Here is a 23,844-nt window from a genome sequence, read left to right as displayed (position 1 = left end):
GATTTCAGGAAGCATACGACCAGCTGAAGAAAACGCTCTCGTCAAAATGGGAATTTATTGTTATGCAAGCGGAAGAACAGGTGAGTGCGTACTTACTTCTAATTTAACTAGGTGGCGTTTTTAAACGTGGGTGGAACGAACGATACTTTATTAGCTTATTACCGACTCAGATTAATGGAAATGCAGTTCATTAGACACAACGGCCATTGGACTGTTTCCTTTAGATCCACGTCAAGTCTTCCCATTTGCTTTTGTATTTTGGGTGCGTAATACCTATGCGTAAGCTGTAACATCTGAATACCTAAATATCCAACCATCGAACCACCAGGTAATGCCGTTGTTTTGCTATATGATGGGTAGATTTACCCGCTCAAACAGGCAAATCATCATACGGTCTGACATCCTGAGTTTGGGTATTAGCACTGTGAAAGCGGAATTGACAGTCATTTGCTTATTGCCGACTGCTAATGGGCGCCGAGGATTGTCCTTAGACGTGAACCTCTGCTTCTGCACGACGGCGTGGCAGTTCCACACCCTACCGACAGCAAACGGCCACTAAGGAGCGTATTGGTGACCGTGCGCTGACAGCAGTTCCACGACCCACAGCTGAAGGCTGCGAAGGAGCGCTCCAGAGGCGACAAGCTGGTGGCGGACAGCCAGGAGCGTGCCTACTGGCGGGTGTACATGCCGCCGCCGGGGTTCACCAGCAGCCTGGAGTGCCGGCCCGTGCAGCCGGGCAGGGCGGCCGCTACCGGCACCGAACGGAACAGCCGGGCCAGCCTCACTGCGGAGGTCAGATCCGGTCACTAGTCTGTCGAGTAGGGTTAGCATACCGAGATTGGCATTTGTGCTCGGAAAACTCAAATGATACGCATCGACTCAGCACAATAGTTTCATCTTCTCTCTCGCATTCATGTCATCGCATTATCTATATGTTCCTGTATTGTTTGGCATACGGATACCGTATGTACTATGTATACTCAACGCTGGCCGACTTCTTTCTATCATTATGCTTTTGATACGACATATCAGCAACTTTTTATCATCAATTTAACATTTATTTGCATTTCAGCTACGGCATCTCCGTGGCTGTTTGATGCGGGCGCGCTCCAAGGTGTCCCAGGCCGCCGAGTGTCTGGTGGCCAGCTACGAGACCTACCTGGAGTTTGACCCGCTGCTGTCACCCGTGCTGCCCAGCAACCCGTGGCTCACCGACGACCCCACGTTCATGGAGCTTGGCCAGCCCCTGTGAGTGAGTGAGCGCAGTGTCCAAACGCTCTGCTTTCTCACCTGCATCCCACACAGTGCACATCATATCAAAGGCGTTAATGAATGCTTCCATGGAGAGGCTCTCATCTTACTGTACCCTGTTTCGAGTATGTGTGCTATATAACTTTTTTTTTTGCTAGCTATTCGCAATACTCGCTACTTATTCGTTGAATAAATTAGTGACGCTAATATGCTTGAAATTTAATCCGAGCCATCCACCAAGTCTCTAATAAGTACAGACATCTCGTAAGGTTTCTGATCAGCTCGTCATAATTTCATTTACCAGTTATCTTCGAAATAGTCCTACATCTGTGGTGTGCACTGTAGAGCTCGTCTAATTAAGATTCGCTCGTGCTCACATGCCGATACAGGAAGTGCACACAACTCAAAAGATAACGAGCGGGTCAATCAAGCCATGGCCAGCACAATATATTGCCCGTTGCCGTGCACACGGTTGCGATAAATACTTACGGTGTCACTATGGTGAGCGATTCCGGTGTTTCGGCTGTGTTTTGACAGGGTGGAGTGCCCGACGGAGTGGCGCGTGCGCCGCTGGGCCATTAGTCTGGATGAGCTGGCTGCCGACCCGACTGGCCTTCACGAGATCACCAAATGTATGCAGAAGGAGCACAGTCACGAGAACATCCGATTCTGGACGGCCGTCCACCAGCTGAGGAAGGCGGCTCTCAGTGACGTGGAGAGCCGAGTCAGCGCCATTTACTCGTAAGATACCAATAAATCCATCTAACGCAGTGAGTCCCGTTAGCTCGTGTACAAAAACCGGTGCTTCCACATCTGTATGCATCACCGTCAAACCGATCAAAGTGCTTTGAATCCGTTATCCCTATCTCAGTGGATGATGTAATAGGAATACCGTATTTAAACCCAAAGATCACCGATTAGATAAAGCGTGGGATTACTGCATTTATGGATCTAGAGATTATCGGTTATTGCACTTGACTAGATCAGTCACAATAGAAGTTAAACACAAAATGTATGTGTGTTCCAGCGAGTTTTTACGTCCCGGTGCACCGTGTGAGATCAACATAGACGGCAGAACCATGGAGAAGACCCAGAAGCTGATGAAGAACCCGAGCCGCTTCACGTTCGACCAGGCTGCCGACCACGTCTACGAGCTGCTACTGAAGAAAGATTGCTACCCGCGCTTCCTGCGGTCCGAACACTACGGCAACCTGCTCACCAACGCCGTCAACCCCTCGTCAAAGAAACGGTCAGTTTGCATTGGTTTCAGTTTTGCATTCCACGTCCTACTCCCATAAGTCGGGAAAGTTTTAGCCCTAGGTCGACTAAAAATGTATACGCTCAACTAGACAGTGGGATCCGAATACGCTGATTGCTATATTATCAATGCCCCCCAAAAATCGGCTGGGTAACTAAATCTAAGATTTTCCGCCGTGATAGAGGAGTGTGCTTAAATCTCCGTACTCGCTCGTTATGAGCACTGTCCATGACTCCATGTGATTAAATACTGATGTTGCAGGCAGCTGTTTTCATTCGGTGGTGTCGGTAAAAAGAAGACGCTGACCACGACCTCCTCCAAATTGAGCTTGGCAACGGGCACGGCGACCCGCTCAGATCAGGAGCAGGGGAACTGTGCAGAGACTCCCAGGTGAGGTAGGACCCTGTCGTCTGGTGGGACTGATTCGTCGCCAGTTTTTCCACATTTCATGGCATACACTTAACTCTTCGAGGGAGTTTCAGTGTTATAGATTTGCCATAGTCATTGACCGTAGCGTAGCTACATCTGTCGCGGCAGCTGACCGGACCCGTCGCAGTCGGACACACAGCGCATCCGGCCGTCACTGTATTCCGAAAACCACTGACTCCGGCCGCCCGGCTCGCGGCCGACCCGAGCACCACGTGACCGGCCCAGGCCAAGGTCACCTGAAAGGCGCCGCATCAACAGGCGCGCCCTCGACATTTCCCCCCTTTTCAAAAAAAAAAAACGAAAACGTTTTCTACACAGCACAACAAAATATGATGCAGTCACACATAAGTACAACAGAACAGTTGGCGCACATAAACACCCTGTTTTCGACGTTTCCGGTTTCACACAGGACACTCAAACACACGCTTCATATTTCGCATGTGCGTACGACGAATGCGACCCCGATCATCCTGTACGTCTACATGGCGACGGCCCACACGTTGCACTACAACATAAGGTCCCAGCCAAGGATCATCCATCTTTGACCTAGCTCCAAAATTTTTACACAACACGCGGTCACCAGGTCGATATTCTACATCCTTAGCTCGGTGCCGCCGGTCATAATAATGTTTGTATTCACACATTCGCTCAGACTGCCGCTCCCGAGCTCGCTGGAATACCTCCGATAATAACCGCAACCTTTCAGAAATGAAATCATCTGAGTACTTTCGCACTGGACGAGTAGCTAAATCAGAAATAGGGCTATGAGGGTATCGTAAAAAGTACAAGAAAAATGGGCTGAATCCGTGTGTCCGGCATGGCTCATTGTTCAACGAAAACAGGATTCCCGGAAGGAGCAGCTCCCAATCGGCCCCATTGGAAGACGACAGTGCTCTGAGACGCCGTTTAATGTCTAAATGTCGCCGTTCAATTTTGCCCACTGCCTGATGGCAATAGCCCACACTGACTCTGGTCTGAACCCCAAAGAAGGTACACATTTCTTTAACCCTGTTATTTTTCAAAAGGTTCGAACCAGCATCGCATTCCGTACGCTCAGGCGGACCAAACGTCAGAAAGTGATGAGCTAGTGCATCAGCTACACAGTCCGCCGAACCCGTTTCTAACGGGTATGCACTAACAAATCCTGAAAATTTGTCAATACAAGTAAGCAACTGACATTTTGATGAAATGGTACTACGAGGCATAGAAACGATATCTATGACTAGGACCGCATTTGGGCAATCAGCCCCCTGTGGTATCAAAGGCGGATTTTGAGGGCGTGTGTCCTTTTTCTTGCTGCAGCGTCTACAGCTACGGACGTATTCCTCACAAAGACGTTTCATACCTGGCAGCCACACCCGGCGGCGAAGTACCTCGCACATCTTACCCGCACCGCAGTGCGCCGCTGTGCTCACGTCGTGATGACAGCGCAGAAGCTCGAACCGTTTGGCCGCCGGCCACACGATCACAGGCGTCGTCTCAAACTCGCGCTGATATCTGACAAGCACCCCGTTCTGCAGCGAGAATTCCGCTATACATTCCCGTCTAAGCGCCACGGGAGTGGATCGAGGCCATTTACCATGCCGCAGACGGTGAGCGATGGATCTGCAGTCCCTATCATGTTTTTGGTACCAAATCAGCGATTCTCTGGTAAGCGACAACTGCGATAGAAAATCTTCAGAAATCAGGTTAATTTCCCCTGATTCTGAATCCTCGTAGGCTTTGCCACGACGATCTGCTTCAACAGGAGTTGCAAAACCAGCACCTCCGTCGCCCACAGACGCCTCTTCCCTCGCCGGCTGAGGATCCGGTGCTGTCGGCCCGCACCGGCCTGAAACACCGCTCTCTGTGGCGGCACCATCCGCGGCAGCCGGACCCGCCGCGCTGCCGCGCCCAGACGCCCGTCTATCGCCGCCGGAGGCGCCACAGCCGCGCTCCGGCCGGCTCAGCGGCTGCCTTGATGCACCGCCCTTGTCAACTCCCTCCGGGGGGGAGTGAACCGAGTCCTCGTCTGACACATCCTCATCTGACACAGACATTTTCCCGTCAGTCCGCTCATGAAAACGCGAAATTGCGTCCACATGTTGCATTTGCGATGCAGGCCTATGCTCGGTTTCGAAGTGAAATTGACTCAAAAATGCTCTCCATCGAATCAACCTCGGGTTCACGCAATCCTTGTTTTTCAAAATTTGTAGGGCGCTTTTACAATCACAAAGCCACTTAAACTCCGCGTCGGCTAGATACTTGTACCACTTTTTAACCCCTTGAATAAAAGAGAAAAGTTCCAACTCGAAAATGGTCCACTTCCGTTGAGCCCGGCTATACCTGTTTCCACTGAAAGCGATCACCCGCTCTCTGCCATCAGGGAAAATCTGTGCGAGCATTTGACCAGACCCAGTGGACGAAGAGTCCGTATATAGGAGAAAAGGGTAGCCCCTCTTTGGATAGCTCAATATTCTATTTCCGCACAGCTCTGCTTTTAGATTATCAAAACACCGAGTTAATTCATCATCCCAATAATAATTCTCGGCGTTGCATAATTTTACCAGCGGCTCGGCTATACTTGAAAACGAGGGGACATATTTTCTAAACCAAGAAAATAAACCAAAAATTCTCTTCGCTTCTCTTAACGATTCGGGGCGCGGCATGTCCCGGATCACGCGAATCCTTTCCGGATCCATCCCGATCCCATCTGGGGTAATCAAATGGCCCAGATACTTAAGAGATGTCTGAAATAATTTGCATTTCTCAGGCGCTACTTTCAATCCTGCTGACTGTAGCCGCTCAAACACAGTATGAAGTAACTTAAAATGGTCTTCTACGGTCTCAGACACCAATAGGATATCGTCACTGTAAAGGTAACATCCTTCAATGTCCCCCAACACTTTTCGCATTGCAAGGTGCAAGAAGTACGAAGACTGCATACACCCCATGGGCATTCTCCGAGGGTAGTACGTCTTACCGAGTGCGTGGAATGCGCAAATCTTGCTCGACTCGTGTGACAACTGAAGACACCAAAAGGCGTGGCGCAAATCTAGTGATGAAGCCACTTTCCAACCTCCCAGAGAAAAGACGAAATCATCTATTTCAGGAAAAACAAATCGCTTTGGTAGCAAGCATTTATTCAGCGCCCTTAAATCCTGTACAATGCGATATTCGTTCGAACCCTTTGGAATCAATAAAATAGGACTGTTCCAGTCCGCCGGCTCACCTTCCTCTAACACCCCGCAGGACTGTAATTCATCAAGCTGAGATTTTAACTGCTCCTCCCGAGACCAAGGAATAGGATAGGGCTTGACAAATTGAGGGCTTGTTCCTGGCTGTAATTCTAAATTTACGTCATCACCCCTAAACTTGCCAATGTCAGCATAGCCGCGAGAAAATACCTCCGGGAATGTAGCTAGTAAGGCGGCGAGTTTGTCCCTTTGTGCGCCTGTTATCGGGTCACCTATCACAAATTCCGACAAAATTTCATCTGTGTCCTTGCCAACAAACCGCCCATCATCCGCCGAAACCGAGTTCACCTCAATGTTGGGCTCATCGGCAGGCTCGCAGCCATCAGGAGCGGCAGCGGCGTCACCCTCACACATATCAACATCTGCGACTGCTTCTGCATACCCGATCACACTCCGCCTGTGCATTGTAATCATCTGATTAGTGCGATTCCTAATGTATATTGGAATCACGTTGTCGGAGAGGGGTTTCAACAAAGCATCAGCCACTTCTACGTTACTGGACCGCTGTCCAACGAAAAGATATTCCGCATCCGACAACTTCCGATCTATCTTAACCTCTAGGCACACCGCTGAACGAGGGGGAACATTGACAGCCTTTTTCAGCCTTAACTTAATCTTAGCACTTTGAGAAGGGGAACAATTAAGAACAACATGGTTATCAGACAAAAACCGCCACCCGAGCACAACATCATGGGTCAGGTTGTGCACAACAACAAAATCAACACCTGTCAATGTTTCACCATTCCCCAGCACGTCTACACTGAGACGACAGGTTCCCAGCGTGTTCAGACTGTGTCCAGAAGCAGACACTAATGGGACGGGCGGCTCCAGTTTCGCGTTAGGGGCGAGGACACTGAAAACTCTACTGTCAATGAGATTTTCTGTCGCCCCGGTGTCTAGAAGGCAATCACTCACCGCGAAACCGTTGATGTTCACTTTGGTGATAGGAAGGTTTACCACCGTCCGCCCCGGCGCACGTTTGGGCAGTCGCGTTTGAGATGCCCGAAGCCTCTGCACGCATAGCATTGCGGCGGACGTCTGCGCTGGTGCTGTTCGTCCTCTGGTGAGGACGAATCCCGCCCGTCGACCGAGGACCGGCCCCCGGCCCGCCGGCCCGGCGAAGATCGCGGTGACGGGGCGCCCGAAGCGCCGCCGCCCGGTGACCGGCCACGTGAGTCACCGCGGCTCCGCCACTCGTCACCAAAGGGCCGCCGCCCCGGGGAGCGGCCGGGAGACCGGCCACCTCGACCCAGCGGCGGGCCTGGTGATCGTCGTCGGAATCCACATCCGTCGCGCCCCGGAGGCACGTTGTAGCGACGAGAAGTCGTCACCCGGTCCACGCTTTGACGCCGATCCTCCCGGGCTCGAGGCGGCTCCGGCCGGCCGTCGTCGGCCGCGTCCACAGCATCACACTCGGCCCAGTGAACTCTGGGCCCCTCGGCCCTAACACCGCCGTCCTGAAGAGCTTCCTCTCGCAACAACTCGTCGACAGCTGCCTGAAACGTCGCAACACCCTGGCGAGAGAGGAGGAGCTTCTCCTGGTCACTGAGGCCCACCAGCAGATGTCGGTAGAGAGCCGCCTGATAACTGGTGCCACAACAGTTTTTCACTTTCCCTGTCGCGTCGAAAAACTCGGGACATGCCAGCCGTATCATTCTCTTCACTTCCAGAGAATACTCGAGGGCCGACATGCTGCCCTTCTTGAGGCCGCTCAGCTGCGTGGCAGCGGCCGCTGTAGAGGTAGTAGAAAAGGCGTGACGAAGGGCTGTCGTCACCTCTGCCCCAGCGGCTGCGCCCTCGACGACTCGCTGTGCCAGTCCGCGGCATCTGGCTGCGATTATACTCGGCAGCTGCGACACCGGAATACCACCCAAGTGAGATAAGCGCTCACACTGTTGAAGAAACGACTCCAGAGACGTTGAGCCGTCAAACAGCGGAAAATCCCCAAGTGCCACTCGCATCACCGGCTGGCTGCCAGCGTCGGCTGCTTCGTCCGGGTTCCCCATGGCCGAATATCACCGAGACACTGTCTAATAGTCACAGAAAGCGGCCACACCGACTAACAAGACCGATCCCACCGCTGCCACCATGTCGCGGCAGCTGACCGGACCCGTCGCAGTCGGACACACAGCGCATCCGGCCGTCACTGTATTCCGAAAACCACTGACTCCGGCCGCCCGGCTCGCGGCCGACCCGAGCACCACGTGACCGGCCCAGGCCAAGGTCACCTGAAAGGCGCCGCATCAACAGGCGCGCCCTCGACATATTTTCGTTTACATATTTTCGCGGCGCTGCTTGTATTCGTTCTTTGTAGAACGAATATAATTGTATGTACAATTGTACAATTGTACAATTGTGCGAATACAATTGTACAATTGTAGGAGCTTTCACTTCTCCTTTAGTACTGATCGTGTTCACCGTCGTGATATCTCGGCTTTGCCGCGTGTTTCAGCGCTGCCAGCGCCGGTATCTTCCTGGGCGTGTCTCCCCGGGCTGTCTCCCTGCCCAAGCTGACGCTACCGTCACCTTCTTCGCCCCTGCTCTCTCCGGCCGGTTCGGCTTCAGCGCCCGTCACCTCCTCCTCGCCGCGCAACGGGCCCTCGACAGCTCCCGGTCCGACGGTGGCTGCCTTCAGCAGTCCTGCCGCCCAGCAGCGACACCAGCAGGTATGTCAGAGGGCCGGCTGCAGTGCATGTTCGACCCTGCGGCCTGCAGGTATGATGTTTCCCGCACTTCGATTTTTTAACAAAGTAGCAAAAATGATTGGTAGAAATCAAGCAAAAAGAAATGTGACTGCACGAGGGTGATGCTTGTCTCCCATTATTTATGGATGGTACAGCTGTTGCCATTTGTCTTATAAAGGGATTATCCGCCACGAGCGCCGCCATGCGTGGCAAGTGTAGAGAGCCGTTTGAAATTGGCGAGTAGGTGAATAATCATGTAGATATCATGTAGATAATCATGTCGATCCGTTTTTTAAGCGCAGAAGTTCTTTAAAAACGAAACCGGCCCACTTGATTATATGTAGGTAATTGCTTCCTAAATATATTTGTAGACTTCATGTCATGTCGCCTGTCCAAGGAACACCATAGATATGAAACAGCATATAGATATGCCAGCAAAATCTATTATCATATCGATGCATCACTGGATATCATGTCGGGTTCAATGCATGTCGAGTTATATAACTGAGTGGTATCGCGCGGCAGTACGAAAGTAAAGAGAAATTGACATGTTTTTTTATCTTTTTTTCATTTGAAGACCAAGTTATTATGTCGGCATCCACCACGAAATGGAACTATAGTCTATAACCACTTATAACCGAGTTATCATCTGCTGCGATATTTGTATTTTAAAGGGAAGTGTCGTGACGTTTCGTAACTTTTCCTTCTGTGGTTTCAGCCTGAGGAAACCGGTCCGGCTGCAAAAACAGCGAAGAAGAAAGGTAGGCATTTACTGAAGTTGCTTAAGCACAGCGAGCATGATTGGCAAGCATGTTGCATGACAAGCGCCATCAGGGCATGCAGCAAGCGACTTTATGGATCCATGACCCGTGACCCCGGTCCGGTGGCGTTTATACGTAGCACGGGGATTGTGTGCCCTCCACACGGGGCGTGTGTATGTACTGTGCATAAATCGTTGACCATGACTTTCCACACCCGAAAGGGCCCAATGGTTGAGCTGGCCAAAGGCCCTCCTTGGATGAATTAATTATATTGATCCCGATATTCACATCCGGGACATAGGCCATAGCTCATATCGCCCGGGGATTCTCAGAGAGAAGTTATGAGGAAAAGTAAAATACTAAAGGGCTTAACCCTCGCCGGCACAGGCCATTTTGAGTCCTTCGACGGCACAAGGGTCGGGGGGGGGGGGGGGGGTACGACCCCCCTCGCGTTTGGCCCCTGATAGAGCTAGAGCTTCGCGAAAAAAACGAGCGTGCTGCCCGTCACGAGAGGAAGCCAATGATACCCAATTTTAGGGTCCTAAGTCATCGGTTGACCTTCCAGGTCAGGTCAATGACCCAAAAATCGGGAATATCGGGACCTTAGAAAGTCGTAAAGCGTGGCTGCTAAGGGGTTTTCCGGGGTGCTGATCATGAATGTCGTGTTAGTTTTTATCACAGATGATGTCGTTAAGCGTTTAGACCAGATCGGGTCAGGTCAGGTCAGGTCAGGTCAGGTCAACCGGTAGGGGTCGTGACGGGTATTCGTAGTACCTGTCATCCGCCTCTGACAGCTTCGTAACATGTTACGAAGGCACCAAAACTATTTCTTAAATGTTCAAATGATTGCTAAATTGGAATTCAGCTCCAAAAACTAGCCTAGAAACATGTAAAACTCGAAAAGTGAACCGAGGTCACCAAAGGTCAATGACCTGACCTGACCTTCAGGTGACCTTGACACCCACCCTACTGCATAGGAGCAACATCAAATCACATGTGTGAACGTTTGAAACCACGAAAAGCTTGCAAACGCGCGGCTAATGCGAGCCGACATACGCCGAATCGCGATTTCGGCCAAACATGGTCATCATCATCATCATCATCATCACGTTTATTAAGAAACAAAAGAATACACAAAATCAAGATAAGTAAGAACTGGTGCAAAAGCACTCGAAAGTGCTTAATTCGAGGCACCAGCTCTGTTAAAGAACATACAAGCAAATAAACACATACACACATATACAAGAACTTAAAATGGATTCAAACAAACTAAATCGCCGGTCGCCGCCACCAAGCCGAACGCGTCGCGCATTACAGGTTGTCCAGAGAGCCCCGTTGCCGACGCCACCCCACCGAGACACGCCCATCCCGCCTCGTAATTAAGTAGTCAGAGTGTTGGGATTGTAAAGCGCCCAGAATTAAGTAAGAACGTTTGGAAGTGTTGAGCCACCGCCCGGCCGTCGCCACTATTTAGGTTGGTGCCATGAAGAAGGATTTCCAATTTTTTATTAGTTTGGTATTCATGAAAGTTAGTATGGAGTATTTGCGATACTTTTTGGTAAAGGATGCGTCTTTGAGGTAAAAACAATGGACATGCTGTGATGAAATGACGAACGCTTTCTATGCTGTGACCACAAGGGCATGCCGGAGAATCTTGTTTTTGAATGTTAAATTGTTGTGAATTTAAATCGGACATTCCATTTCTTAGTCGCGAATGTAGGATGTTGCCTGTCTTTGACCCAAACGAGTAGTATTTTGGTGGCTGGGGGGAGCCAATATGGTGTACAATGTGTTTTTTGAATTCTACTATGGATAAGGATTTAAATGTTGCCGGTAGTTCGTTGTACTCTTTGCTTGTGGTGATAAAGAATGATCGTTGATATGATGATGTTTTCGGACGTTGGATCGTGTGGTCATGGGCATTTCTTAAAACCAACTGTGTGTCTGTCACCCTTGTGTTTGTTATAAGTTCTTGTATGTACTTCGGTAAAATTGGTTTCGATTTAACGAGTTTGTGATATAGTGACAATCTATGAATGCGTCTTCTTGTCGTTAGTCTGTCCCATCCTGTCTCGAGTCGTAATTTGTCGGAGGGTGTTCTAAAGAGTGCTCCTGTCGTCAGTCTAGCCGCTCTGTTTTGCAATGTCTCCAGTCGTGTCGTGTCCTGTACTGTGATATGTCCGTCGTAAACAGTGTCACAATAGTCAAAGTGTGGTCTTACATAGGTTGTATATATTTGGTGAAGGATGGGTCTTGGCAAATGTTGTGCAATAGGATACAATGGACTGAGGGATATGTTAACTTTTTTGCATATTTCGTTAATATGACAATGAAAGCGAAGATCGTCAGAGAAAATTAAACCGAGATGTTTGTGTGATTTTGCTAGTGGTATTGCTTTCCCTCCGAACGAAAGAGTCGGTGGCATTTTGGAATGTTGTCTGTGAGTGAATGTTTGTTGCACTGTTTTGTCGGCGTTGAAAGTGATAGCCCAATTTCTTCCGTATTCGAAAATAGAGTCCAGGTCTTTTTGGAGCGATTGTTCTGTTTCGCGTAAGTCAGTTTCTGAGTGTGAGGCATAAAGTGATGTGTCGTCAGCGAAAAATAAAATATTGTGCTGTGTCTGCTTTGAAAGGCCGTCAAGATAGATAAGAGCTAAAAGTGGTCCGAGGACGGAGCCCTGCGGGCATCCTGCATTTATGGTCTGTGGTTCTGACAGTGTGTTGTTTATGCGTACCATTTGAATACGGTTTTTGAGATATGACTCCAAAAATTCTAAAAGTTTTCCAGTTATTCCAAAATCATGTTCGCATTTGAATAACAAGCCTTTATGCCAAATTTTGTCAAAGTACTTTGCAATGTCCAAAAAGATAGCTGTGAATTGTTTTCCTGTGTCTAACGATTTATACATGTTGTTTGTTAGATAAAGAAGTTGTTGTTCAGTGCTGTGATTTTCTCTATAACCACTTTGTTTTTCCGTGAGGAGTGAGTTTTCTATAAAGTGAGAATACATTTTTCTGTAAACTGTTTTTTCGAATACCTTTGAAAGAGCTGATAAGATACTAATTGGTCTATAACAAGTAAAATCTTAGGGGGATCCTTTATTCTTGTAGATAGGTGTTATGTGGGCAACTTTGAATGTTGATGGAAATTTGCCTTCTGCAAGTGATTTGTTAAATAAACGAGACAAAGGTTCTGCAATTAAAAGAGCTGTCATTTTCAATAATCTCACAGGAATTTCATCTGGGCCAGTTGATTTGTTGACGTTAAGACTGTTCAACAGTTGTAATACCTCCCTTTCACTTGTCCGGATGTTTTCGAGATTAGGTGTGGCTATTTGTTCGGGTGTAATATCTGGAAGCTGCTGCGAGTCTGAAATGTTGAGTGTCGATTGGGCGGCAAAGTGGTTGTTGAGTATTGTTGCTTTTTCGGGGTCCGTTGTGATAATGTCGCCATTTGGTGTTTCTAGCGGTGGAATTATGTCAGTTCTGGATTTTCCCATTAGCTTACGCAATGTCTGGTGATATTTTAACGGATTGGGCTTCAACACCAGTAGTTTTTTAACTTCGTTCTGCATGTATGCATTTTTTTAACCGTCTATTAAGCTGCGTTACTTTGTTTCGCTGGTATCTCCATCTGTCCCAGTGGTAGTCCAGATTTGTGTTCTTGGCTTTCTTGAATAGTCTATCCCGTTTCCTTATATTCCTCTTCAACTCAGAAGTGACCCATGATTTTTTGTTGGACTGTATTTTCACGCGTTTAGTCGGTATTGAGGCAACAGCTGCGTCGTATATTGTTTTCGTAAAATTTGTTGTCGCTGTGTCTACGTCACTGTCAAGTAAACGATCCCAGTCAGTGTCCATTAAAAGATTTGTAAGACGAGTTGTGTCCATATTTGTGTAGTCCCATATCAGTCTGGTGTCCGCTTGATTTTGTAAGGGCAACATGAAGTTTAACGATGCGAATATTGGGCAATGATCCAAATTAGCGAATGGAGATAATGTACCGCTCTTAGTGATTATTTCTGTACAATTCGTGAATATCAAGTCTCTTAAATTACATGAGTTTCTTGAAAAACGCGTTGGCTCTGTTATTAGTTCGTGCAAACATAATCCATCAGCGGCGTCTTTTAGCGCATTGTCAAATGGTGTAACTCCACTGCTGCGAATTTGCAATTGTTCACTTAAGTATGCGTTTCCTGCGTTGAAATCTCCTAAAATTAATGTGGCAGTGGGTGCATGTCTTTGCGCCTGTAGCACGGCTTCCGAGAAATTTCCAATGAAATTGTCTAATTTTTCAACTGGTTGGTTTGGTGGCAAATATAGACAGCATATGATTAGAGTGAAAGCTTTAGTCTTTACTTTGACCCAAAGCCATTCATGGTTTCCTACTTCTAGATCTATTAACCTCTGCACAGGCAAAGACGAGTGTACATAGACTGCGACTCCCCCTCCATGTCTGGTTCTGTGTTTGGTTATTGGAGCGTGGTATCCTTCAATTGCGTACAAACTGCTTGCAACAGTACAATCCAGTTTTGTTTCTGTTAGGGCCATGATTTTAATGTCGTTAGCGTTGATGAATTGGTGAAGCTCGTCTAACTTTTGCGTCGCTGTTATACTGTTGATATTTATATGTGAAACATTTAGAGTGTGTGTGATATTCGGCCCAGGATTTGTTTCTACGCCACCTATAACAAGCAAGCTTTGCAAATTTTTGTGCTCCCCTAGGCGTTTCCAGTGTTTGTGTGTTGTATGGATGCTAAGAGTTATGTGACATTTTCTTGTTTCTAGCGATAATAATTTAGTTCGCAGGTGATGTGGCCAGGATAGGATAAGATAGGATAGGATAGGATAGGAACTGTCTAGCGGCGACGAGCGGACGGCGGCTGCGAATTTACGAGGCAGTAAAGTCAACGGCGTGTTCAGTCGGCGGGCGGGCGCGCCCGAGGGGGCGGCGACAGCTCCGGTGGACTCGATCCGGTGTACGAAGCACGTCGGCGGCGGCGGCGGGCCGCGCTGCAGTGATTATCAAATTATATGCTTGAAACATGGTAATGACAGAACGTTATAATAATAATCAACAACATATACAAGCAAAATGACCACAACAATACGACGTAAAAAAAACATGATAACGAAGGAAACGAAACGTAAACATAATACGACATAAACGGAAGTGACAGGCAACATTGCTACGACTGATGATTGAGTGAAACCCCACGTCTATACCACTACACACACCCCGATCCCCGCCCGACCCCACCGCAATCCCCAGCAGGCAGCACGAGCCACCGACCCCGGCCGCCAGCACCCGCCCGCGTCACATCCCAAGTCCGGCTAACAAGGCAGCGCCCGTGCCCACACCCGACACGGTGCCTCGGCAGCAGGACACATCGGCCAGCCGGTCCGACCGAGGAGCGCGGCGGTGTCACAGCCCAGCCCACCGGCTGACAGCAGTATGAGCAGCGTCAGACGCCACCAAAGTTCACGTGCACCGGGTCGCCCCGCCCGGTCAGCCAGACAGTCGGGCCAGCCGACCGCCGCCTCCGGCGTCCGTGGGATGCGCTCGGGGCTACAGACAGTCCAGACCGACCGGTCGCACTGTGGCACGGACACGGCCAAGGCTCCACACGCTCCCGGACTGCAGAGTGGCCGGTTTTGCGGCCCAATACCCAACCCGAGAGTTCACACACATGACACAGTCTCTGATCCGAGTCCGACTAACCTTATCGATAGGCGCCTTTCTCACGGGGCACCGGAATGCTGCGTCCAGAGAGGGCTTCAGTCGGAAATCGTCGCGCTGAGATGCATCAGCTGCCCGATGGCGTCAGCGGCGTCGCGAGGGCCGTCGGGCAGGGAGACCGACAGGGCGCATCGGATCACTGGGAAGCCTGGGCCGCCTGCTGACGGGTGACCCGGCGCCCGACTCCCGCCCCGGCGCCGTCCGCCGACTTCGATGCGCCGGCCGCCACATCGCGCAGCTGAACGCCAGCGTGTTTCTCCAGGTCGTCGATGGACTTGATGATCCTGGTCGGTCCGTTCTGGGAGACGCGGATCTTCAGCCGTCCGACGTCAGACCAAGCTGCTGAGATCTTGTTGGCTTTTTTCAGCTGTCTGGCTTGGAAAAGCAAATGCTGGTTTGCACGAGTTAAATTGTCCGACAGGAAAATTTTACCAGCAGTTTCGGCTGAGACACTGGACCCTGGTACAGGGCGTGGCTTTCTAAGCTCTCTGCGAGCGTTATATAGCTCCTGTCGCGCTTTGAATGAGGTGAAACGCACGATTATTGTGCGTTCCTTACCGGGCCTCGCAGTCCCGCCGATGCGATGAGACGTGTCTATGTCGTGTGGAGAGATATTTACACCCGCCAGCTTGGCTGTGTCCATAACCAGTCGGTTCGTTTCCTCGTTTGCACCTCCCTCAGGGATCCCGGTTATGTTGAGACACAGACGTCTGGAATACTGTTCTAGATCATTCAGTTGCTCTCGTGTCTCCTTTAGCTCTTCCTTTAGTTCCTGGATCTCCGCGTCCTTTTGAGCTAGTGCTTCTCGAACGGCTGCCGTGACAGCTTCCTTCACTTCTGTGCGGAACAGATCCTGGAAAGCTCCTTCTTTGATTGCACTGATCAGTGCACGCTTCACACTGTCCTCGTCCATGGTTCACAACAGCGCAGCCGCCGCCGCCGCCGATCAATCACAGCACAGCCGTCAGCTCTGTCAGCGCCCCGACTCGCCTCCGCCGCACCGCACCGAAACGCACACGGGACCCGGCGGGTAGTGGGCGAGAGCTCGCGCGCACGTCCGACCTCGGCGGCGGCCACAGGTCAACAAAAAATGGTCATGGAAAAGAGGTCACAGGTCAAAGGTCATTGGGGTAAGATTCATGAAATTTTCAGGGTAGGTGTAAAATTGATTAATGCTAGGGTACTGAAAGTTTCGTCGCGTTCGGCCGCTTTTTACGCGAGTTATTCGCGAAAAACCTTAGGGGGGATGCATCAACCCCCCTCCCCCCTGTGCCGGCGAGGATTAAGGGGTCGGCACCGTCCAAGGCCGGTCTTACCTTATACTCGTGCTTTCCAGTCCGCTCTTCCCCTATGGACAACCGCTGCATTGGTAGCTTATCCATAGATCTTCCGCACACAGGCATGCGTCTTGTATCTCTAAGGTAGAAGCAGTGTTCGTGTTGTAAGAAAACGAGAACTTTGGTAAAATGGTATTAGCCGGCTTGTTAGATTATTATTCGTCAGCCTTTAGAGAGACCTCACGCTGCGGAGACACAGTCGACGTTCTGTATGCGACTGTCTCGGTCCGTCCGGTCCGTCCTTACAAGGAAAGACACGCGCTCGGGTAACCTGACCGCCCCGGGCGCTGTCTGTTCCACCGACCAATCAGCCGGCGGCCGTCGTCAGTTACTGCCCCCGGGCGCTCGCCGTCGGCCCCAGGCAGCTCGGCCGTCCTCGCCTCCGCAACTCATGTGCAGGGCCGCCAGTCGCGCGCCGTAAAGGGGTCCCATTAGAGTGATTAGGGCATCAATTGTGTGTTAGCCCTTAAAAGTAAAACATGTTTCTTATTTCTAAATAACAAATTCTGACTTAAAATATGATATTTATACCAACGATGCAAACCTTTTTCATTGAAGCTATAAACGATGTGCGCTGCGCTGCATATTAACAAAACATCTGTTTGCAGATAAAACGGTGAGCTGGACACGACATTTTTGACAAGACTCAACACAAAGTAAAACGTTTAGTTCGAAGAAGGCAGAAATGCCACATTATATTATATGCGATTATGCATTATGCACATTTGTCTGACGGCGTGGCTCTATTGGCGGTCCTAAAAAGGTTTGCCTTGTAATTACATGTGGCAGGACGTAAAATGTGGGGGAAAGTATGCTAAGGACGGTAATGGGGTGCTCCACCGGTGGATGTGGACGGCTGTGCCACGTACCGACTGCGATACTGGGCAGCCGATATACCCTCGTCTGCGGGTCGTGTCATATGCCGCGTTTGATTTATTTTCGCCATTTTATTTTCGTCAACACTGGAATGCGATGATATTGGGAGTCCGTTAGAGCGTTGCCATTCCCCATAGTTTTATATGGCTTGATTTCCATGCTGGGTTACTGTAGATTGTTATGAGGAACAGACAGTAATGAATGAATTAATGCTTAGTAAAAAATAGTAATACATAATGCTGACAATTTTGTATTTTCATGACACCAGAACTAGTAAGACAAAGTTGAGTGTGCACGAGTCACGAGACATGTCACGGACAATAAATCAATCACAAATAAGGACACGTGCGCTACGATACATTGCTCAATGCGTAACGAAAGAAGTGTGACTTGTTTATATGTTCAACAACTGCACCACACATCAAGCGTCGACCGGCACGCGCTCCCATTTGCCACGAAAGGATCTAACTTTTTAGTTAACACTTTATCTCATATGTCTATCCACATTTCACATCGTAATATCTCAGCCATGACTCGCACCGGACCATCCGAGTGTAAACAGCTATCACACTGCTCACTGTACAGACCTGCAACAATCACACACTGGCAGCATAGTTTTCGTTCAATCATCCGTCCAGTAAGCACCGAGCCACAGTAAGATACTCGTAGTCGTTTGCTGATGTTAAAATAGCCGTGAGAGGGGAAGATGAGAAGCTGAATAAATAATCCACTCTGGCACGAAATGAGCTATCCACTATCTCTGAGTTGAGTAGCTGTACCGAGATGTGACACTGATCGGTATCGACACATGAACTCAAATATAGAAGTCGAACACGAATCCCCAACGGTGTGGAGACTACCACTCCTCCAGCCGCTTTCAACTTGCGCAAGCAGGCTTCATTTAGTAGGTAAGCCGCTAAGGTGGCATCTAGATACATTCTTAGCGATCACATCGGCGTGTAAAAATACGTCACTTTGGGAAACATGGCCTACCCAAAGAAATACACCGCCCCTTCCGCGTCGCATCAGTCGAATAATGATAATTCAGGCGAGAACAACAGCGCGCAGAAACTGAGATGCGGCGTTTTTTATATAGTGAACAATATCTGCGCTATATTTTGTAGATCTCGGCTGTCCCGCGCTCTCGAGCAGCTCCTTACAGAGGCCACATGAGTAGTCACGGCACTTGACGATACATGTTTTATCGGAAGACATCAGTGAACCTCATCGAGTATTTATCCCCCGTGACACTGGAAGCACCGTTCTTCCGACCTTCCCTCAAACCTCTCGATCTAATTGCACGAGTTTTCTGCCGAATGCCGGGATACCTCTTCACTCTTTGTCGCTGGCTTTCGCGTCTAGCCAGGCCTGCGGACCGGCTACCAGGGTGGCAAAGTCGCTGGCGCCGACCTCGTCCAGCGTCACCCGGTCGAGGACGGAGGTGATGACGTCGTGCAGCGACCTGTCCACCTGCGGCTCCACTTCGGCCGGGAGCTGGCGAGCGATCGTCTGCCGGCGCCGCAGTCAGACACGGTCACCAGCGAACGGCGGCAGACAGACGGACGTACAGCGAGTAACGTAACGGCATGCACAAACGGGCAGAGAACGTCTCCAGAAGCTGGTTCGAGTTCAACACAAACGGTTCAAATCACTGTTGATCACAGTTCAATGACGGTTCAGTGCAACGGATGCTGGATTTTGGTAGCATAGGTAATGATTATATACGAGCAACGCGCATACCCGGGACAATCGTTTACCTTTCCCAGTGCCACCCTAAAGAGACGCTCAAAGTGCAGCTTGCGCAGGGCCCTCGGCAGCCGGACGTCGGTCAGGGAGACCTTCGGATCCCCGAAGGTCAGGTGGCAGGTCAGCAGCTCGATGGACAGCTTCCTGTCGTTGAACGAGTGGCTAAGCTCGGCCTGGCTGACGGCTGGGCACGAACAGAGCGGCGTCAAACGGTGGACCTTATCAGATTGTCAGCAGCAGACTCGTGGTGTATTACATACAATTGCTGAGCAGCAGCAGCAGCAGCAGCAGCAGCAATGTGCTCAATCAAATAACAATACATCACCGAGATGAGCTTCGGGACCTTAACCGCCACCACTAACAGCAAAGAAGAAATGCTAATTATTAAAACAAAGACGACGTATGCCGCATAATATGCCACTTGTCGATACCTGTGGTATTGGCGATGACCGCTTTGATGTTGCCGCTTCCGTAGCTGGGAAACGGTGCACGAAGCACCAGGACACCAGCCTGCTTCTTTTTCAGGATCGAACCAGTGGCGTTGAATCTACCGGTGAACCTTTACAAGCACAGAAAATAAGTCAGCTGCTAAGTCATTCGTGTTTACCATGAATGCATGTGAAACGTTATGAGTAAACGGGAACGTGGCTTGGATCTCAGTCGGGTCCCAATACCAGTCAGCTATACTTATAGCTATGAATAAAATACAAATAAAATGCCCAATTTAAGTCAAGTTCTCTATGATTGTTCCATACATATCTCCCGCAGCGAATTCGAGGCGAAAACTGGAACAGGCATGATGATACAGTGTCGCATAAAATCTTGTCAAAAGAAGTCAAATTACTTTTTGTCGTGTCTCAAACACATTACATTATATGAAAGCATAGATAACAGCAGAACAGCATAGATAACAGTTCTACTGTCATCTATGCTGAAAGCTAACGCGGGGCTGATAAACCCAAGCAAATAGCGGCACTAGGTGAGGAGATTTACGACCCCACGATCGGCACTGACGTGATCTCCGGGAACTGGAAGGTGACGTTTAGAGACATGTCGTCCACGTTGCTGCTGACACTCAAAATAGTCATCTTATCGATTCCGGACACCTGTGAAACAATTGTGGTTTGTAAGACGCGTCAACGACAACATCGCTACAACAGCAGATACCGAATAGCAACTGAATCCAATAACGATTGAGTCATGGATATGATCTGCGTATGATCAGCATCGCTAAGGCGCTAATATCAGGTGTGCACCCGCCTGGCGACAATGCCTCACCTCCAGTTGGGTGACGTGCGTGCTGACGGTGTGCCGGCCCAGCTGGTAGGCCACCTGGCGCGGCCGCAGGAACAGGTTTTTCATCGAGGTGTGCACGCTGTCAGACAGCACAGAAGGCCCGTCGATGTGAGACGTGACGCCCTGACTGTAGACGTCATTGAGGTTCACTGTCATCTCCATCGGGTCGCTTTCCTCCTCTGTGCCTTCAGGGCCTTCCTTCCTCTCTGGGGCCGCAGGGTCGGCGTCCTCCATCATCTCCTCAGAGCCGTCGTCCTTCGCTGTCTTCCCTGCGCCCTTGGCGACCTCCGCAGTGTCATCGTCCTTCATTGCTTTTCCTTTGTCGCCATCCTTCTCCGCACCATTAGGTTTGCCGTCTTTCATGGTCTTCCCTGGGTCTTCATCCATTCCTGCCGAGACAGGGGTCCTGTCCTTCACCGTCGCTCCAGGGCTGCCGTCATCCTCTGAAAGGAAATATCACATGCCGATCAAAATGAGACTGGAGTACACTGCACAATTCAAACTTAATCGTATGACGTTGATGGAATGACGCGAAACAGATTAGGCACAGAACAATTTTATCGGTTGTAATTTATATGTTGCAGTAAACGGTATAATTAGGTTGCTGGCAGGTGGTGCCTTTGACGGTAAAACAATTTCTCATTTTTTTAAAGGTAAGAGCCAGTGGCAGCGTGCACTAAATACAACCGATGCATACTGAAATGGGTGTTTCACGCTGCAATAGTTACCTGGTAACCTTATCTTCTCCGCCTCCCCGGATTGCTCGGACCCGGCCAGCCCCTCCGCCGCTGGCTCCGTGGGCGGTGCTGTGGCTGGTGTAGAGCCGGGTTCGGCAGTCTCTGTGACCACTTCACTATCAGCGGGAGTCTGTTCTGTGGCGAAGGCCGCGGGGGCCGCAGTGGTCGGCTGCTCCGTCTGCAGTGCCGTCTCAGTTTCCGCTACAGACGATGGCTCCGTTGGGAGAGGCGATGTCTCGGCGGTGGCCGGGGGTGTTCCCGACTCGTCCGCCTCAGGTTCCGTCTCTGGTTCCGCTGCCGGTGTCGCTGGCTGTTCTGTGGCCGACGGTGCCACGGTGCTGCTCTCATCGGCTGCTGGGTCAGTCGGAGGGGCCTCCCCGTCGGCTGCTGGGTCAGTCGGAGGAGCCTCCCCGTCGGCCTCAATCTCGCTCGGACCGGCCTCTCCATCAGCAGACGGGTCGGGCTGGGCGGTGGGGGCGGCGACGGGTTCCTCCGTCGCCTCGACTGCCTCAGTAACACCGACTGGCTCCGTAACACCGACCGGCTCCGTAACATCGGTCCCGAGCGGCGCAGCGTCGGGGGCGGCGGGCTGGCCGGAGAGCGACGCGCCGTCGGCCCCGCGAGCCACCAGCTCCCGCCCGGGCGGCGCGGCCGCATCACCTGCCAGACAGGCGGCAAGGTCAGCAACGGAGGGCACCTCGAAATATACCGTAGGCGTAGCTTTATCTAGTCATAGTCACGGCAGGTGAATGTTTTTATTTTTAAACTTTTTTTACATTCAGCGTTTCGAAAATGCATTTCTTTTGCAATGCATAAAGCCTAAACAAGCTATCCGTTCATCGATATTGTTAATTTATCGCAGATCCTCATAGCGTTCAGGGCCTCTCCGTTGTGCTACGCAGACTTTTTTGGTCTGGTGGTATATGTTCAAGTTAGCTCCTTAGTCTCTTGTAAGTAAATTAAAAAAGTGTTTTATCTGCTAAAGTTATTTTTTTAGATAAAGCCATTTGTTTATTTATGAGCATTCGCGGATAAGTGATTAGTCTAAGACCTATGTTTTATTGTTTTATTTGTTTTATTTGCTATTGTTTTATTTTTATAAGGTTAGTCACATAAAATAAGTTCCTTTCAATGCATCTTCAATCCTCATATTAAATCGTACGGTATAAGTGTTGTTAAATACTACAGCTACGCTGCGTTGTTCATAATTTATTACGACATAATTCATTACGGCATTATGGTTGCTTCATGGCTTTATGGTATTATGCTTTATGGTACTCATTTATAGTCCTTTTCGCATACATTTGTAGAAATTATGACTCTGATGTATGTACTATAGGTATGTATTGATACTCAAAATAGGTAATAAGTTAATTATGCAGGTAGGCATCGGCACAAGTTCGAAGAAAGCTGCGCATGTTTTTGTGTGGAAACTGGAAGACTATGTTTTCGGTACCGGATTGGCGCCTTGGCCCGCTCATTGCCCGCTTTATGGTAATCTATAGGTAGGTACGTGAAATTGAAGCGAAATGAAATCAATAAAATAAAGTAACGGCAAATTATAGATTTCGCTCAGAGCTGCTATATTTTTCACGTCGCCCACCTCTCATGATAATAAAAAAATGGAGTTGAAAATTGTAACCTAATTGTGCACTGACGGGTTACCTTATTTAGGTATCCCTTCCTTTTCTCTCCCCTATATTTTTTTTTAGGAACAATCATCGATCTGATGTGGGTTTCACTTTCATCTGTGATCGTGTGCAACTAAATGGACCAATTTTCAGTTCAACTCATTGTAAGCAAAACTGCGACCTTGGTGAACTATCTTGTGAGCTGTACTTAAAATATATATAAATAGAACTGTCTTTGTCTTATACTGTGCTGTTTAGGTATACGAGTAAAAAGTAAAGTAAAATATGTATGTAAAGTAAAATATTTCCTATAGACTTTACTGGTGAACTGGGTGTGCCTAAAATCGTGCATACGGCGATGCTCAAATACTTACGTATAATAACTAATTGCAAATTTGATCAAGTCTCGTTAAAACTGTCCTCCGAAAGACAAAACTCCAAATAAAAGTTGACGTTCTAAACGTCCATCCCTCCTTCAAACATTGGTTCCTGGCTCAATAGTTACACACAATCCTATATTTATACGATCACCGTCGAAAGCCACCGTCTTAGCCCAATGCTTTTAGGATCCTCTAAATAGGTCATTTTCGGTGGTCACCAGATAGGCGTGGAAAATGGAATTGGATAGCAGACAGACATATTCCTTGATCCGTAGCCATTCGTGCCAACCTTATAAATTAATGACTTGGAAAACGCTAGTACAGTCAAATCACCTATGACCTAGCTCTTTCCTGATTGCATGCGACAGCCCATATCGAATGAAACGTCACTCAGGATATTGGTACCTATACCAAACGGAAATGCGCGAAGACAAAAGTTGAAATGAATTAAAATCTGAACCCATTTTACCGAGATTTGGCTTA

The 23,844-nt window shown here is 49.3% G+C and overlaps 2 protein-coding genes across 2 annotated transcripts in view; one reads left to right on the top strand and one right to left on the bottom strand.

The window, feature by feature from the left end:
* LOC122366847 (regulator of G-protein signaling 7-like) overlaps positions 1 to 17,552 on the top strand; it is a 28,459-nt gene extending 10,907 nt beyond the window's left edge. Inside the window, exons 6-14 of the mRNA XM_043339476.1 lie at positions 9 to 80; positions 607 to 792; positions 1,073 to 1,248; positions 1,789 to 1,992; positions 2,279 to 2,500; positions 2,771 to 2,899; positions 8,627 to 8,840; positions 9,577 to 9,619; positions 17,304 to 17,552. Of these exons, the coding sequence (XP_043195411.1) occupies positions 9 to 80; positions 607 to 792; positions 1,073 to 1,248; positions 1,789 to 1,992; positions 2,279 to 2,500; positions 2,771 to 2,899; positions 8,627 to 8,840; positions 9,577 to 9,619; positions 17,304 to 17,335 (1,278 nt within the window). The 3' untranslated portion in view covers positions 17,336 to 17,552. The remainder of the gene's footprint in view (positions 1 to 8; positions 81 to 606; positions 793 to 1,072; positions 1,249 to 1,788; positions 1,993 to 2,278; positions 2,501 to 2,770; positions 2,900 to 8,626; positions 8,841 to 9,576; positions 9,620 to 17,303) is intronic.
* Positions 17,553 to 17,627: 75 nt separating this feature from the next.
* LOC122366841 lies at positions 17,628 to 21,053 on the bottom strand. The gene is made up of 5 exons (XM_043339454.1): positions 20,596 to 21,053; positions 20,332 to 20,423; positions 19,749 to 19,876; positions 19,329 to 19,501; positions 17,628 to 19,080 (listed from the first exon to the last, which is right to left on the bottom strand). The coding sequence occupies exons 1-5, from the start codon at positions 20,998 to 21,000 to the stop codon at positions 18,904 to 18,906; spliced, it is 975 nt and encodes a 324-aa protein (XP_043195389.1). The 5' UTR covers positions 21,001 to 21,053; the 3' UTR covers positions 17,628 to 18,903.
* Positions 21,054 to 23,844: the final 2,791 nt, after the last annotated feature.

This window comes from Amphibalanus amphitrite, unplaced genomic scaffold, assembly GCF_019059575.1.
Source record: "Amphibalanus amphitrite isolate SeventyFive unplaced genomic scaffold, NRLGWU_Aamphi_draft 000834F_arrow, whole genome shotgun sequence".
NCBI classification, from domain to species: Eukaryota; Metazoa; Arthropoda; class Thecostraca; order Balanomorpha; family Balanidae; genus Amphibalanus; species Amphibalanus amphitrite.
This window is presented reverse-complemented; position numbering and strand designations above follow the sequence as displayed.